Genomic DNA, 13,783 nt, shown 5'->3' with positions numbered 1-13,783 from the left:
GCTCCTCCCGAGCTGCGGCTGCTTTCTGTCGTCACTTATGTTATATGATATATTTATGTTTCTGTTTAACTTGGTATGAAAGTTAAGGATGGTACTTTTTTTCACCTTTGCTACCTCGTGGGCGTGCGGAGCTCTGACGCTCGTGCGGCTTTCCACAAACATTAATGGCTAATTAGCTGTTCTTATTGTGTGACGCGGCGATAATAATGCTAATATTGTAGCTTTAGTTTGGTTGCGGTTTACCAAGTTAAGAATACAGACATAGGGTCCGAGAGTAGTTGAGTTAAACTGAGGAACTTGAATCAGGTGCATTGTGTTCTGAGCTGCGGTTCTTTGTTTCCCACACTGCACTATCCGGGCTTACTATTGATAAAGTATTCTGTTACACTGTAACATGCTTTGTGTGCCGAGGCACCATTGTTCCTTTGTTTTATCAGATGTCAAAGTGTAGTCCACCTGCCTTTTACTGTTATCATACCAACCTACCTTCCCCACGCAGTTATTTTGATATACACAATTTACTCCCCTAACTTTATTTATAAGGTTCATCATGTTTCATAACGTGGTTTGAACCATGATATAACCCCCTTTCAGAAAATTGGGATTTGAGTGCACAACTTGCTTAATGTTGCCTGTGGATATTTATGATGTTCTTCTTTTCTTTCCCCCAGAAACTTGAGAGGTGAATGGTGTGAAAACGGCTGGAATGCAACAGGATTATCATCTGACCTTAACTGGGGCAAAGACACCAGATCATTAGACCACACGTTTTCTGATCTTGGCCACACTACAATGCCTTTTGGGGCACAATGTCTACAATGAAACAAGTTATTCTACAGGATAAAGACCAAGATGTGGAAAAGAACCTGAACTGGAGTTACATTGAATGGCTGGAAAATGAAGTTGTCACCACAGGTGTGGCAAATGCACAGACACAAACGGACTCTGGGCCCTTTGAGAACAAGGAGACACAGACTAGCAGCCCAGTGATAATGCACATAGATCTGGCCCGGACACACTCCAAGCTGAGACATGCGTCCCTGGTGGATGCTGACACCTTGGTGGCACCTTTGTTTCAGTTTGACCGGCAGGCCCCTGCGCGCATCTCCACATCTCCCACCTTGAGGAGGATGAGGAGCACCCGACGTCCTCAGATGGATTCCCGGGATCCCGTCAAGATGGAAAGCACACAAGAGGAGCCTTCCACGGAAGGCACGCCATCCCCCATGAGCCCCTTATCCCCAGGATACAGGCAGTCTCCACTTGCAGCAAGCCCCCTCTCTGATGGAGAGATCTGTCGTGATATTCAGCCCAGTTCATCCTCCGGCCGGCAGAGAACCAGATCACATAGATCAAAGACTTTTGACAACGGGATCACTTGCACGAGACAAGAATCTCAGAGTGCTCATCACACTGTTAGGAATGATTTTGAATTTCCTGATTGTGAAATTCAGGTGAGCTTTTGCTTTCACCATATTTTCATGGTATTATTTCAATTGAGGCATGACAGAGTAACTTGAAAAACAGAAGTAACAGTAGGGCAGAATTTGACTTGATTCCCCAGTCATTAGCCAAGCCTCTTGCCATCATCAACCACATATCTGCCATGTGCTATGGTGCGGCATGTTTTTAATCAAAATCCTATAAATTAAATAGTCAATAGTTCCACATTCCTTCCTTCCAGCAGCCTTCTCTCCCTCACTCTACCTTGCCTCCTGTGGTGATCATTCACAATGCATGCTTTTGACAGCAAATGAATCAGCAGTTACATGCACTGACAGCTCTGACCAAACCCACAGCCTAGAGAGCCCTGGGAAGTGCCCTCCTTGGGCCCCTATTCACTGCAGTCAGCAGTCACCCAATAATGGAGGGGTCAGTGAGCGATGGAAAAAGATAATGGGGAGATCTATTCATCAGCTCATGGTATTCAACTGAGCACATTCACAATAGAGTCCCGACATTCTCCTCAGATATCTAAGGCTTTTGAATCCAAGCGACCACTTAAAACACTGATTCAAATTTGAATGTCTGTGAAAGTGATATAGTGGTGTTGTTAGCAGTAGGAGGCCTGTTGTGCACCCTTCATTTAGTGCTTACTGTACAGTAAGCCTTTGAAAAAAAAATATGATTATGGATTTCTAAATGAAAGCGCATTATTGAAAGCGTTTTCAGTGTGTGAAATACTCTCACTGGCAACTTATTTTAATTTACACTGAAATGAACAGCACCAGAAGCCTCTTTCTCATTTCCAACAAAAGAAATTTGTCATCTCAGTGCATCTACTTTGGTATTTGCTTTTGATAAACGGTGACATGTTTTTATAAAATGCTTAAAGTGTTCCTATTGACTGATTTAGTACTTTCTTTTTCATTTTGTAGGAAAAGGATCATTGTCATAACAGGTGAGTGAGTGTTTTGCGTACTGCCTCTGTGCCAGCTCACCATAGCCAAAAATACCAGGGCTTGGTTCTCAGTTATCACGTCATGGAGACCATATTTACATATCAGACAGGCACTTAAACATTTGCATGTAACTGATAATCTCTAAGCTACACTGTTGCCATCACAAGTTTCTTGTCCCTCTGAGCGAGTTCTAATTCTGTTACACGATGAGCCGCTGCCTCTTGCTGTTTCGCCGCATCTCTTAACATGCCATGTTGTTTCATTAAGACAAAAGCTGGTTTGAAATGAAACATCTTTAGTTAACCATAAGAGGGCCTTGCCTGTACTTGATGGACACTTGAGTGAGGATGATTGGAGCTTGAGTTTAGGAAGCCCCTTTGTGCATTCATTTCACCGTGTCTTTGTTAATGGAGCATAAGCTTGGTGGGTTGAGTTATGAGAGTCCCATGGTTATGTATGGGCTAGACAAACTCTCATTAAGGCTGTTTTCCCTTACTGCCACCCACACCACTCCTAATGGGCTGCTGGGCTCTTCCCCTCACTGGATAATTAGGCAGCTATTGTCCCTGTAATTACACCCTGGCACAGTGCCCCTTACAGTGACCAGGCCTAGCAAGCCATTGGTTGGGACAGTTTTGTTTTGGGGCATCATTATTTCTCTTGTTGTGCGGGAACAAAGCACCCATTTTTTACAGGCATTCTGTGGCAGAGGGGCTGACACATAGAGAGCACTCTGAGTAACAGGATGTCATTGTGAAGATGCAGGGGAATGAACTGCATGTAAGCACTGACCTGGTTAGGGGAGCTCCTCCTTGTGCTTTTCTTACTGTTCCATTAGCTGCCTATGTCTGCAGCACTCAGGTGCTGCTGACTATCATCTGTTTTACTGTTGATTCAGCACTGCTTGCGGCTGTCTGTCTATACATTGATCTGAGCAGGTTGGATCAGTTTACTAGCAGGAACAATGTCCTAGCAGTCAGAGCGAGGAACAATTGGTGCACTGAGAGTTTAACAAAAGTGTCCTGGAAAAAAAGATACTCGTTTGCTCTTCTGCTGTCCTGTAGACTTGCTAAATCTTCAAGTGTACATGTTGGTCCTCCAGCCATGCATCCAGCTTGCATGTAGATTCATGTCAGCCTATATACTTTTGGTTTACATAGGACTTAGTGACATGGACAAAATCAAATCTCATGATATCTTCAACCCAATAGTTAGTTGGTAAACAATCATTGGTAATGTGGATATCATGACCAAACAGCCTTTAATATCAGGAAAACACAGTATATTTACCATATGATGATATTCAAAATCCCAAATGGTATCTAGTCTCATATCATAATATAGATATAATGTCAAAATATTGCCCAGCCCTACATATATTGATCAGATTGTGCAAGCAGAGCATTAGAGATGTAGCTCTTTCTGATCTGCTGATTAACTGCTGAGATGTTGAATAGCAAGAGGAAGAAGGTCTTTTCATTCAGCCTGACACGGTTTTTACACATAATGGGACACATAAACATAATGATACTTGATTCTTCCGCTTGCATCTACTTCTGTTCCAGTTTATTATATTGTTATCATAAACAGGGCCATTACACCTCGTTTCTAAGCCATGCTTCCTTATGGCCTGATTGTGTTCCGATAAGCGATAACAAACAGGCACAAAGTTTGTTGCTTTAACCTGATACACTAACGATATGTTTATGATGTGTCACTGGTGCAAATTGGATTTCATAATTTCACAACAGTGGTGTTTCTTCAGATTTTGTGTTAGCATTACTCCTGCATTGTTAGCGAGACTCTTTTCTAGGCAAGAGCACACTTAGCTCCGTCTCTCTAAAACTCCAAACTCCAAATCTGTCAGAAATGTAGAAGTTAAAGTTTTGAGCAGAGTCACAGCCACATAGTCAGTCAGTGTCAGTGCATTGTGAACCTCACCTTGGGCAAAACCAGCCAGTCTGGTTGCAGTTCACCTCATTTCTGTTTACTCTAAATGTGTTAAAGACTTGAATTGAATGACTGAATGGCTTTAGCTGAATGTCGTGTTGTTTTGTTTTTTGGCTTCGGTACAACTGGACTGTGATTGTTAGAGTCATTCAAGTATGATAAGTCATGTTTTCTTCATGCAAGGACCAACATCAAGGCCAAACCCTTTGGGAATATTTGGTCTGCACATTTTATATCAGCAATAACTCCATTTCATAACTGGAACATATTTGCCAGTGTCCTTGATTTTTAATTCCAGCAGATTCTGATGCACTTTTTACTTTGAGCAGTGATCCCCCAACAATAACGCAAGGAGATACGTCAGACTACTTGAGCTTTGCCCGAGGCTGAAAGGCAGACCTGTGTTTTTGAGGTTTTGGTTACAAACTCTGAAAGGAGGATAACTGGCACACACTGACAGCTTCCCTCCTACCAGACAAATAGGGTGATCCATTAATCGGTATCTATCTACACATCAGCCAGCTGCATAATACTTCAACTACCGTTTTGAATTGCTGCTTTTCCTGTTAATCGCTCATTGTTTGCACAATGCAGATGGTATTTCAACCATGCAAAAATGTTGAAAGGAATTCTGTTATTTCCTGTTTTAAAAGAGATGTTATGAAGTAAGAGTATTCTTTTTTTTTCCCATTGCACCATATTTACAGTAGATGTTTCAAGTCATGTTTTGGAATTTTAATTCTGTATTAGCAGTGCACATGTCTGGTATTTTTCCAGAGATTAGGCTGTTTCCACACTGTCTTAACAGTACTGCTAGTTTGAGTCTCACAACACTCGGCAGCCAAAAACGATGTAAGAGGAAGCCTGTTAACACTTTCACTGCTCTGCTTCTGTGCCCGCAGGCTTCAGGAGAGGAGGCGGAGCTCTGTGGTGGTCAGCTTGCCTGGATTGGATGTTTCACCAGGAGACCTGTTTGTATCCAATGGAGCGGCTGACATACTGAACGGCTCCAACTTCTCTGGTAACATTGTACACTTTCATGGTATCCATTCTCCCTCTATGACCTGAGACACTGATTTGAGCCGCCTGCAGTCATTCTGTGATTATTTACTCACATGTGACTTGATGCCTGAAACGATGCACCTTCCTAGTGTTTCCTTGTCCAAAAACATGTTCCACAGCCCAACGTCCAAAAGGCAAACAGTAGTGCTTTTTTGTCTGCAAGATGCGTGCTCAAGCTTGGATGCTCCACAGTTTTATGCACTGTTTTGTTTGTGTTTGTTTCTAATCATTTCTACAGCAGACTGTCTCACTTGCACCTTTCTTCATAATCATTGTTATTTTTCTGATTTTAACAGATACAAAGAAGTCAAAGTGGCCTTTTTTGAGGCGTAGTACGGTATGTGTGTCATTTGTTTGTAACTGTAGTTCAGGGTGCCACCGGCGTTTTTTGAGATTTTGTAATACTTGGTTTTGGCAGTGGGCAGGCGAGTTGGTTTGGACATTGTTCTCTGACCCATTTCTCAAAGCAGATTAGTAATGTGGTTCTTCTTTCCCCTTTCGGCCCTTGGAAGCTTTGTAATTAGTAAACACTTGGATGGCAAAACTCTAGCCAAACTTGTTTATTGAGTTTTTGAGCGTGCTGGACTGTTAGATGGACAAATATTTGAACCAAATCACAAATACCTAACTTCTATTTATTCAGTTTCCCAAGACTAACACACACCCAAACCTGAAAGGCCTCTTCCAAAAGCTATCTAAAGAGTGTTTTTTTTCTTTTCCCCTTTGTTTAGACTAAAGGGAAGATACAAACATGCACTGCATCAGATATTGAGAAATATCTCTCAACAGCACAGATTCATGACTGGAGAAACACAGACTTTCAGAAATATAAGGTAAGAAATGAATGCTGACAAATGGTAAAAGCCCTTAAGCATCCACACTGTTTGCTATGTACTTTGGGATTACAATTAGTTACAGCATTTGGATTGTACTGCAATTAGTAATCCAAACACAATCAAAGCTTGGACAACAAAAAATATCCAGATTTCCAAACCCAATATAACTGAAGGCTTCATGGATGGCTGACAAATTACGAAACAAGAGGAACAGGAAAGTTCAGGGAACACTTAACATGACTCAAGTTGTGCAAGAAGACTTTATAGGCAGTAAACGCTTGGAACAACCGTAAACACATATATACATAAACACTTTCATAACATTACATTTCATTATCTGCATCCAACAAACACTCATTCTGAAGGATTTGTTGAAAAAGTTCAAACAGGCAAAGAGGATATCTTGCTTGTTTTGTCTTTCTATGTCCTTCTCAGTTGTCCATCTTGCCAATCAAGTGATCTATCTGTCTGTCTCTCCAATTCACTGTCTGTGTGTCTTGCTGTGACCAGGGTTACTCTCTGGCAGAGTTCCTGCGAGACCAGTCCTCCCAGCTGAAGGACAGCTCTGACCCACAGGGCTTCAAGAGACAAGAGGCCATCTGGGAACTCTTCACCAGCGAGTGTGTTTATTTCCTGGATCAGCTCATGGTTCTCAAAGAGGTGACTAACTCTATATAAAGCCTCCAAATGCACACATACACACACATGCACAGGACCACAAGTACATACAGCAACACATTTGCAACCCAACACCTGCTGCTTTGTGCTGTTCATCCTGTCATTGAATTGTCAGATAAAAGGAACCTGTAAAAGTCTCTTTGGGTCTTCCATCCTTTATAGCAGTGGATTAGAAATTTAATGCCAGCACCGCCCGATAAGTCCTTTCTGTTTGTGACTTTGTGGCATTCAGGTGTTTTTGGCCACACTCACTAACCTGCAGATGAGGAACTGGCTGGCTGATGTGGACTCCTGGAGGCTGTTTGCTAACCTCAATGAGCTCTGTCTGGTGAGACCTGATGCAAAACAGACACATAAAGCCCAATGCAAATAAAGGCACACATGAAGGCTATCTCATCTGATAAGGACCACGGCTAATCCTGAATACATTTGAACAGTATTAGCTTACATAGCATTAGAATAAGACTACGTATTGTGCAGATTATATATAAAGGTACCCAGGTACAGAGTAACAGATGTATTGCAATTTATAACACAAGATCATTCAATAGTAATATTATCATAACAACACAGGACAATGACAAATGTCTTGTCAGCCATTATGCAGAATTTGTAGCGTGACTTCATAGGAAAGCCTCTACTTTTGCAATTGAGCTGTTTTTGCAGTTTTTGACAAACTGAAAGTAACATTACTGAGGAATGTGAGTGTAACATAAATGGTGGTGTCACTTGACACCTGATGTTTTGTGCTGCAGGTGAGCTTTGGCTTCTTGAATAACCTCCTACGAGTCATCAAGGACACTTTGGAGATTCCTGTGCAGGGTGGCGGGCCCACGCTGTTGGACTTGCTGTGCAGGGCAAGTTTTACTCACATGTGGATACATGGAGCGCAAACAGCCAGTGACTCTATATCTGCTGTGCACATGTGGTGGAGTGTAGGACTGTGATAAAGAACAGATATGTTTCTGTGTTGATTTTTAAAGCTTTACAGGGATTAGAGTACTGACACAAGATAAGTCAAGATAAACTTTTCAAAATATGTTTTAATGATTTTAATCACACATTAGAAGTTTTAATCCACTGAGCACCCTTACATACTCTCTTAACATGGACGGCTCCTATAGGAGATGTTCCCAGATTAAAATCATGAAGATAAGATATGTTTAAAATTATATTATTGGCCTCACCTGGATCACAAGAGGCTGACATTATTATTGAGAAAACACATTATTAAGACCTTGTTTAGATGGATAATGATCTAATACATAACTTAGATACACAATTATTCCATGAATATTTTGCTGCAAAGAGATTTGATGACATGATGATATTTTTATACCAGGAATTTTTTTCCTGTTTCCTGTTCCTGGTTCAGTTCAGATACAGAATAACTCCTAGACACAAGCTATTTGTCATTTTTGCTTTACTCAGTATTATTTATTCCTGTGTCTCCTCTGCTTGGCTTTTATGATCCGTACCTCTGCAGCACAGCAGCCAGTGTGACCCAGCAGTCTGTCTTCCAGTGTTTATAAAATACCCTTTCTATCTCTTGGCAGGCTTTCCGTGAGAGCATATGCCACTGTCTGCAGAAGTACTGCCTCAACTACTCGACGGCTCTTGTTTATCTGGACAGCCTGAAGCCCAGAGAGGACTTTGGATCTTATGTGAAGGTACAGAGGGACTGAGCAGCTGATTTGTGTGCGTAAATGTGAGCGGCGGCAAGGACGCCGTGTACCTTGACAACGCGGCAGGGCCAAGTATGAGAGTGACATAGCTGCCTAGACAGCCATGACCTGTTCACTGTCACTAGGATTCACCAAAGACTGGAATGTGACAGTTTTTCTTTTACATAACCCTCTCTGTCATCCACATTCGGCATTGTGATATTATTGTTGCTTTTTTGGAGGGGATCATGGATATAATTTCTCTTTATATACAACCCCTTCCACTATCCCCTCCCCCTCCATTCCTAACCTCTACCAAACTCCCTAACAATCTATTTAACCCTTTTGTGACCTTCCTCTTTTTCTCCTTGACAACTTTCCTTTGACCCTGTCCTCTCTCTCTTTCTCTCTGACCCTCTTATCCTTTAACCTCTTCCTGATCTCTCTCTTTCTCTGTCTCATTCTCTCTTACCCAGTCTCTCTTTGTCTCCCTCGCTCTCACAGTGGTGTGAAAGGAACGAGCAGTGTCGCAGGCTGCAGCTGCGTGACCTGTTGGTGGCGCCGTTGCAGAGGTTAACCCGCTATCCGCTCCTGTTGAGGAACATTGCGAAGAGATGCCAGACAGAGGAAGAGACAAGAAAGCTGCAAGTTATAGCAGAGCAAGTGGACACATCCATATGTGAGCAGCACACATCACCACACCTTGGACACTTTACTGCTTAGCGCTTCATTTTCAACCTCATAGTCACCCTGTTAATCTGATCCAACCTGTCTTTTCCACTTGAATGCAAAAAACATGGCTAACAGAGTATATTCTACCATGCATAAAAATGGTCAAGTGTCATTTCATTTGTCACTTGGCCAAATCATGATTTCTGTATTCGCTGAGTTTGCGCATTAATACATGAATAAGCATATTGTGGCTCAGCTAGTTCTGTGACTTTAGGCAATACAAACAAACAGACGCAGTCAGCTGCTGATGACAAGCAGGACACTCCTCTGTGTTTCAAGTGGCAGAAGCACCAGCACTGTCACACAGGTGATTATGACCTGAGGGTTTCTCTGACAGAGCCGTAGTGGCGTCTGTCAGCAGGCAGCTTCTAAACACATGAAGACTTAACGTGCACGTTACACCACCGCAATGAGGATTTTGAGCAAATATAAGACAGGCCATCTCTTTCAACAAGAGGGACACCAATTGATGTCTACTTGAACAAACAGGCAGCATGCCATGGACGGCAGCCAGCAGTCCTGACCGTTTATTCTTCACAGCATGCCTATGCCTGTAGACCTGTTGTGGCAGTTTACTCTGTAAATAGAAAGGCTGTGGGAAACATGCAGCAGCAGTGCGTCTCACTGTCATTTTCTTGTATTGAACAAATGTCTTTACAAAACCAGCCAGCATGGACGTTCAAATGATATCATGCTTTACCATAACCAATAAAAAGGTGTGACCGAAAATGAGTAAGCTTGCATGAGCAGATGGTGTAACAAAGGAATTTTGTAAGCATGGCAGAGATGAACGGGCCAATGTCCCATGGGTGTGGAGGATATTTTCTACAAAAGTTAAGTACAGTCTAATCTCTCACGGTCTCTCACGATACCGTCACACCCATGTTTAACCATTAAATCAAAACAGTTAAAGCAGTCATAACTTTAAAATAGTGTTTTTTAAACACTTTATTGCAGTGTGAATCTCAATTTATATTGCATTTGAAAACAGAGCTCTTAATGTGCCATTAAGAACGTGACACAGGGAAATCTGTAAAAGAAACTGGAGCCCTGTACAAAATCAGCAGTAATTTACTTTGCAGGATGTGAGTTTTTAGAGCGTGGTCCAATCAATTGGTGTTAAAAGTGATCTCCTGGACACTCGGTCATCTCCTTTCTCTGTGTCTAGGTGATTTGGAGGGCAAGGTCAAATGGCTGGATAACTACCAGAAGGTGAAAAAGTTGAGGGATGCCCTGGTGTGGCTGCCAGTGTGGGAGAGAGACAAGCGGGCCTTCGTTCCTGAGGTCTGTGCATGCGCATTTGTGTATAAATATCTAAGTGTGTGTGTGTGTGTGTATGTGAGAGAGAGAGAGCGATTTGCTGAGCAGAGAACAAAGCAGTGAATTAAATTAAATACAGATTTGCAGTAACCGTTCATCACACAATACCTTTGCGTGCAGATGAGATGATAGAATCACTTATGTGGATATGAAATTAGATATCTCAGCCCTCGTGAATGAAAAGGAATGAAAGAAAACTATTTCAGGGCTTTAAGATGTTACCATGCAAGGTGTAATTAGTTCTTTTAGGGAGGCGTCAACGGCAGCAACTGTTCCATATCAATTTACCTGCATCAAACAGCGGGAAAACAGCTCTCATCTTGAAGGCACTGATTCCTTGTGCCTTTTGTTTTCAGAACTTGAAACATCTCTTGAAGGCTGTGACTCTGGAGAACCTCATCTCTCACAGAAGTCTCCTGCATGAAGGGAAAATGGTGCTCACAGGTTGGTACAGGTGATGTCTCAGTATGCCAGTATGACATGGTCTCACACTCGACTCTTAATACAAGCTTTTTGTTTTTGTTTTTGTTTTTTATTTACCAGAAAACGCAAAGTTGATTGATGTGTATCTGTTCCTGTTTGACGAATTCCTCCTGATCACAAAGATAAAGAGGAACAAAAAGGTACATGACTTTCTCCTCTTCTAAGGCCTTAACCTTGCAGAACATGGTGGTTATAGATGATGACGTCTCCTGTTTTTAAACTCCTCCCTCTCTCCTGTAGCGGTCCATCGGTCCAGAGCAGAATCCTCTGAGGCTGCCGCAGAACCTGGAGCTGGACCAGCTGCTGAAGGAGGGCTGCACCTTCACGGTTCTGGACCAGCCCATGTCTCTGGACCGACTCCAGCTGAGGAACATCGATCAGCTCAATGCCTCAAGTAATGATAGCCGTGTTTTGGGCTTTGTTGGGGTCAGTGTCAGGAGTAATTAGATTACATTTGCTCAGATTTATGTAATTAGACTACTTATCCCAGTAATGAGGTAATGAGAGGCAGTACATTTAAATTTTCAGTAATCAGGGTTACTTCTGTACTAAAATTTTTAGTACTTGTGTTGCTTGAGCACAGGACTTCAGTTGAGCTCCAGCAAATTTAACACTTAGAAATCACATCAAATAACCAATCAAATCACTCGTTCCTTGCTGGAGGTGATGTCATCCAGCGCAGCAAGTTGGATCAAGACCCTGTTGAGGAAAATGTTGCAACAGATGTGCAGATCATGTTGTTTTTCAAAGATTCGGTTTCTCTGTGGGCAGAATAGCCCGGATGTGAACTGAGGTGCAGTCTTTTGTCCCCACCAGTTTTCTCCCTTTCTGCAGGTTTAATATCCCCAACTGATCCTGGGTCATATGCTGTAGTGTACAGTCTTGTGTTTTCCTTCTGATAACAGCTCATGTGGGTTTTAGAGAGTAATACTAAACTAAAAAGAAATTGAAAGAGTAATTGGTATAGCAGTGTGATAACAAATTGTAGAAAGCAGTGAGTAACTTTTCTTGATTTTTTTTTTTTTTTTGAGAAACATACCCAATACTGGTAGGGATATCATAAATGCTCATCAGGGCCATTGATTTAAAATGTAGTTAAGGACAATACTCAAGCAAAAATGTACTTAACAAAAAAGTAAAATTACTGACTGTAAAAAATACTCAAAAAAGCTACTCAATTCCAGTTACATGAGCAAATGTAATCAATTACTTAAATCTCTGCTTATTTGCTGTTAAGGTAGATCCAGTAATGATAAAGGTTACACATTACACATGAGTAGATAAGTAATACGTGTGAACAGAGATAAACAGAATCTGTTGTCATGGTGGATATTTCTTTCAGTCTTTGTTTATTTGAATTAATGTTTTTTTTTTCTCCCTAATCTAGCATCAGGGCTCCCTCATTCATTCATAATCATGCACCAGAACCGCTACCAGCAGTGCATAGGTGCATTCATCGTGCAAGCTCCGTCAGAGTCTGTCAAGGTACATCACCTACTGTTTAATTTTTGGTGGCATGAGAAGTTTGAAAAGGTATCCTGTAGAGCTGTGGGTCTTATCTGATCGCGCTTGATGACATTGTTACTGGTAAAATAAATACATGCGACAAGAAGGAAGTTGACATGAGGTTATACATCCAAAGGCTTCTCACATGTGAATGTCACCCACACAAAGCTTCATAGTGAACTCTCATCTGTCCATTTAAATTCACTCTGGACGTTGGTAGCTATTTAATAACACAGAATCTTATTGGCAGTCTGCCCGGGGCTTTGTGTATGAAAATGCACTTGGATTTCATCTCCAACTTGATCTTGGGGTTAATCTTTCAAATTCTACAGATGATATATTCATTCTGTCTAAAACTAATGCACGTAATTTCCATCAGTATGTCACAGTTGCCTCAGAGCTTTATTACCTTTATTCTCATGCAAGTTAGATGTATTTTCATGCCAGGTTCAACTTTAGGATTCGGTAAACTTCCATCAGTCTAAGGTCAATTTTGTTAGTCTTCTTAGTTTCGGATTAAACGGTGCTGGATAGTTCCTGATATTGTTTACTTAACCAGCAACTCACATCTTTTGAAAGTTTAACTGGAGAAATTTCAGTAGCCAAGTGCATTTGTGTTGTTCTAGTGCAACATTGCTGTTGGCTCATGCACACAAGCTTTACAAATAGAGATAAAAAAAAAAAAAAAATAGCCTCTGATTACATCTGTGCACATTTACCATTTTCTTACATTTACTGTAGCATATCCAAGCTGAGAAGCTGTTGTAGCTGCGAAACAGCAAAGTCACACACTGTTGGATAACACACCTGAGAATACTCCCCACATTGATTCCCCTTGCTGTGTGTTTTGCAGAGAGTGTGGATGTCAAAGATAGAGGGCGCTGTGACAGCACTGCTGAAGCTGGACTCCCAGCAGCCGCGAGTCAAGAGCTCCTCCCTGTGGCTGGAGTCTTCACAGATATGACTCCCAGGACTCAACTCCACATCCCCCTGAAAGACCTACTGGCAGTGTGCACTGCAACAGTCCATTAGGTCTTATAAAATACTGTGCTAGCTGTAGGATGATTTTGTAAAATGAATGTTTGCCTTGAAAGGCAGTTGCTGTAACGGACTTCAATAAACTATTGATAATGTAATAAGAGTTGTGTTG

General features: G+C 41.7%; 1 protein-coding gene across 2 annotated transcripts in view; it reads left to right on the top strand.

Annotated features, from left to right (window-relative positions):
• plekhg7 (pleckstrin homology domain containing, family G (with RhoGef domain) member 7) overlaps positions 1-13,771 on the top strand; it is a 14,083-nt gene extending 312 nt beyond the window's left edge. Inside the window, exons 1-17 of one of the 2 annotated variants that reach the window (XM_030054277.1) lie at positions 288-306; positions 672-1,454; positions 2,379-2,401; positions 5,255-5,373; positions 5,711-5,751; positions 6,146-6,247; positions 6,761-6,910; positions 7,161-7,256; positions 7,684-7,785; positions 8,485-8,598; positions 9,097-9,271; positions 10,493-10,608; positions 11,001-11,088; positions 11,188-11,267; positions 11,368-11,521; positions 12,515-12,612; positions 13,487-13,771. In XM_030054277.1, coding sequence (XP_029910137.1) covers positions 810-1,454; positions 2,379-2,401; positions 5,255-5,373; positions 5,711-5,751; positions 6,146-6,247; positions 6,761-6,910; positions 7,161-7,256; positions 7,684-7,785; positions 8,485-8,598; positions 9,097-9,271; positions 10,493-10,608; positions 11,001-11,088; positions 11,188-11,267; positions 11,368-11,521; positions 12,515-12,612; positions 13,487-13,597 — 2,214 coding nt within the window. In that variant the 5' untranslated portion in view covers positions 288-306; positions 672-809 and the 3' untranslated portion in view covers positions 13,598-13,771. Of the gene's footprint in view, positions 1-287; positions 307-671; positions 1,455-2,378; positions 2,402-5,254; positions 5,374-5,710; positions 5,752-6,145; positions 6,248-6,760; positions 6,911-7,160; positions 7,257-7,683; positions 7,786-8,484; positions 8,599-9,096; positions 9,272-10,492; positions 10,609-11,000; positions 11,089-11,187; positions 11,268-11,367; positions 11,522-12,514; positions 12,613-13,486 lie in introns of those variants that run through there. The other variant, XM_030054276.1, reaches the window with a different exon arrangement.
• The last annotated feature ends 12 nt before the right edge of the window (positions 13,772-13,783 follow it).

The sequence above is a fragment of the Myripristis murdjan genome, chromosome 6, assembly GCF_902150065.1.
Source record: "Myripristis murdjan chromosome 6, fMyrMur1.1, whole genome shotgun sequence".
Classification (NCBI taxonomy): domain Eukaryota; kingdom Metazoa; phylum Chordata; class Actinopteri; order Holocentriformes; family Holocentridae; genus Myripristis; species Myripristis murdjan.
The sequence above is the reverse complement of the archived record's forward strand: the minus strand, read 5'-3'. Positions and strand labels throughout refer to the sequence as shown.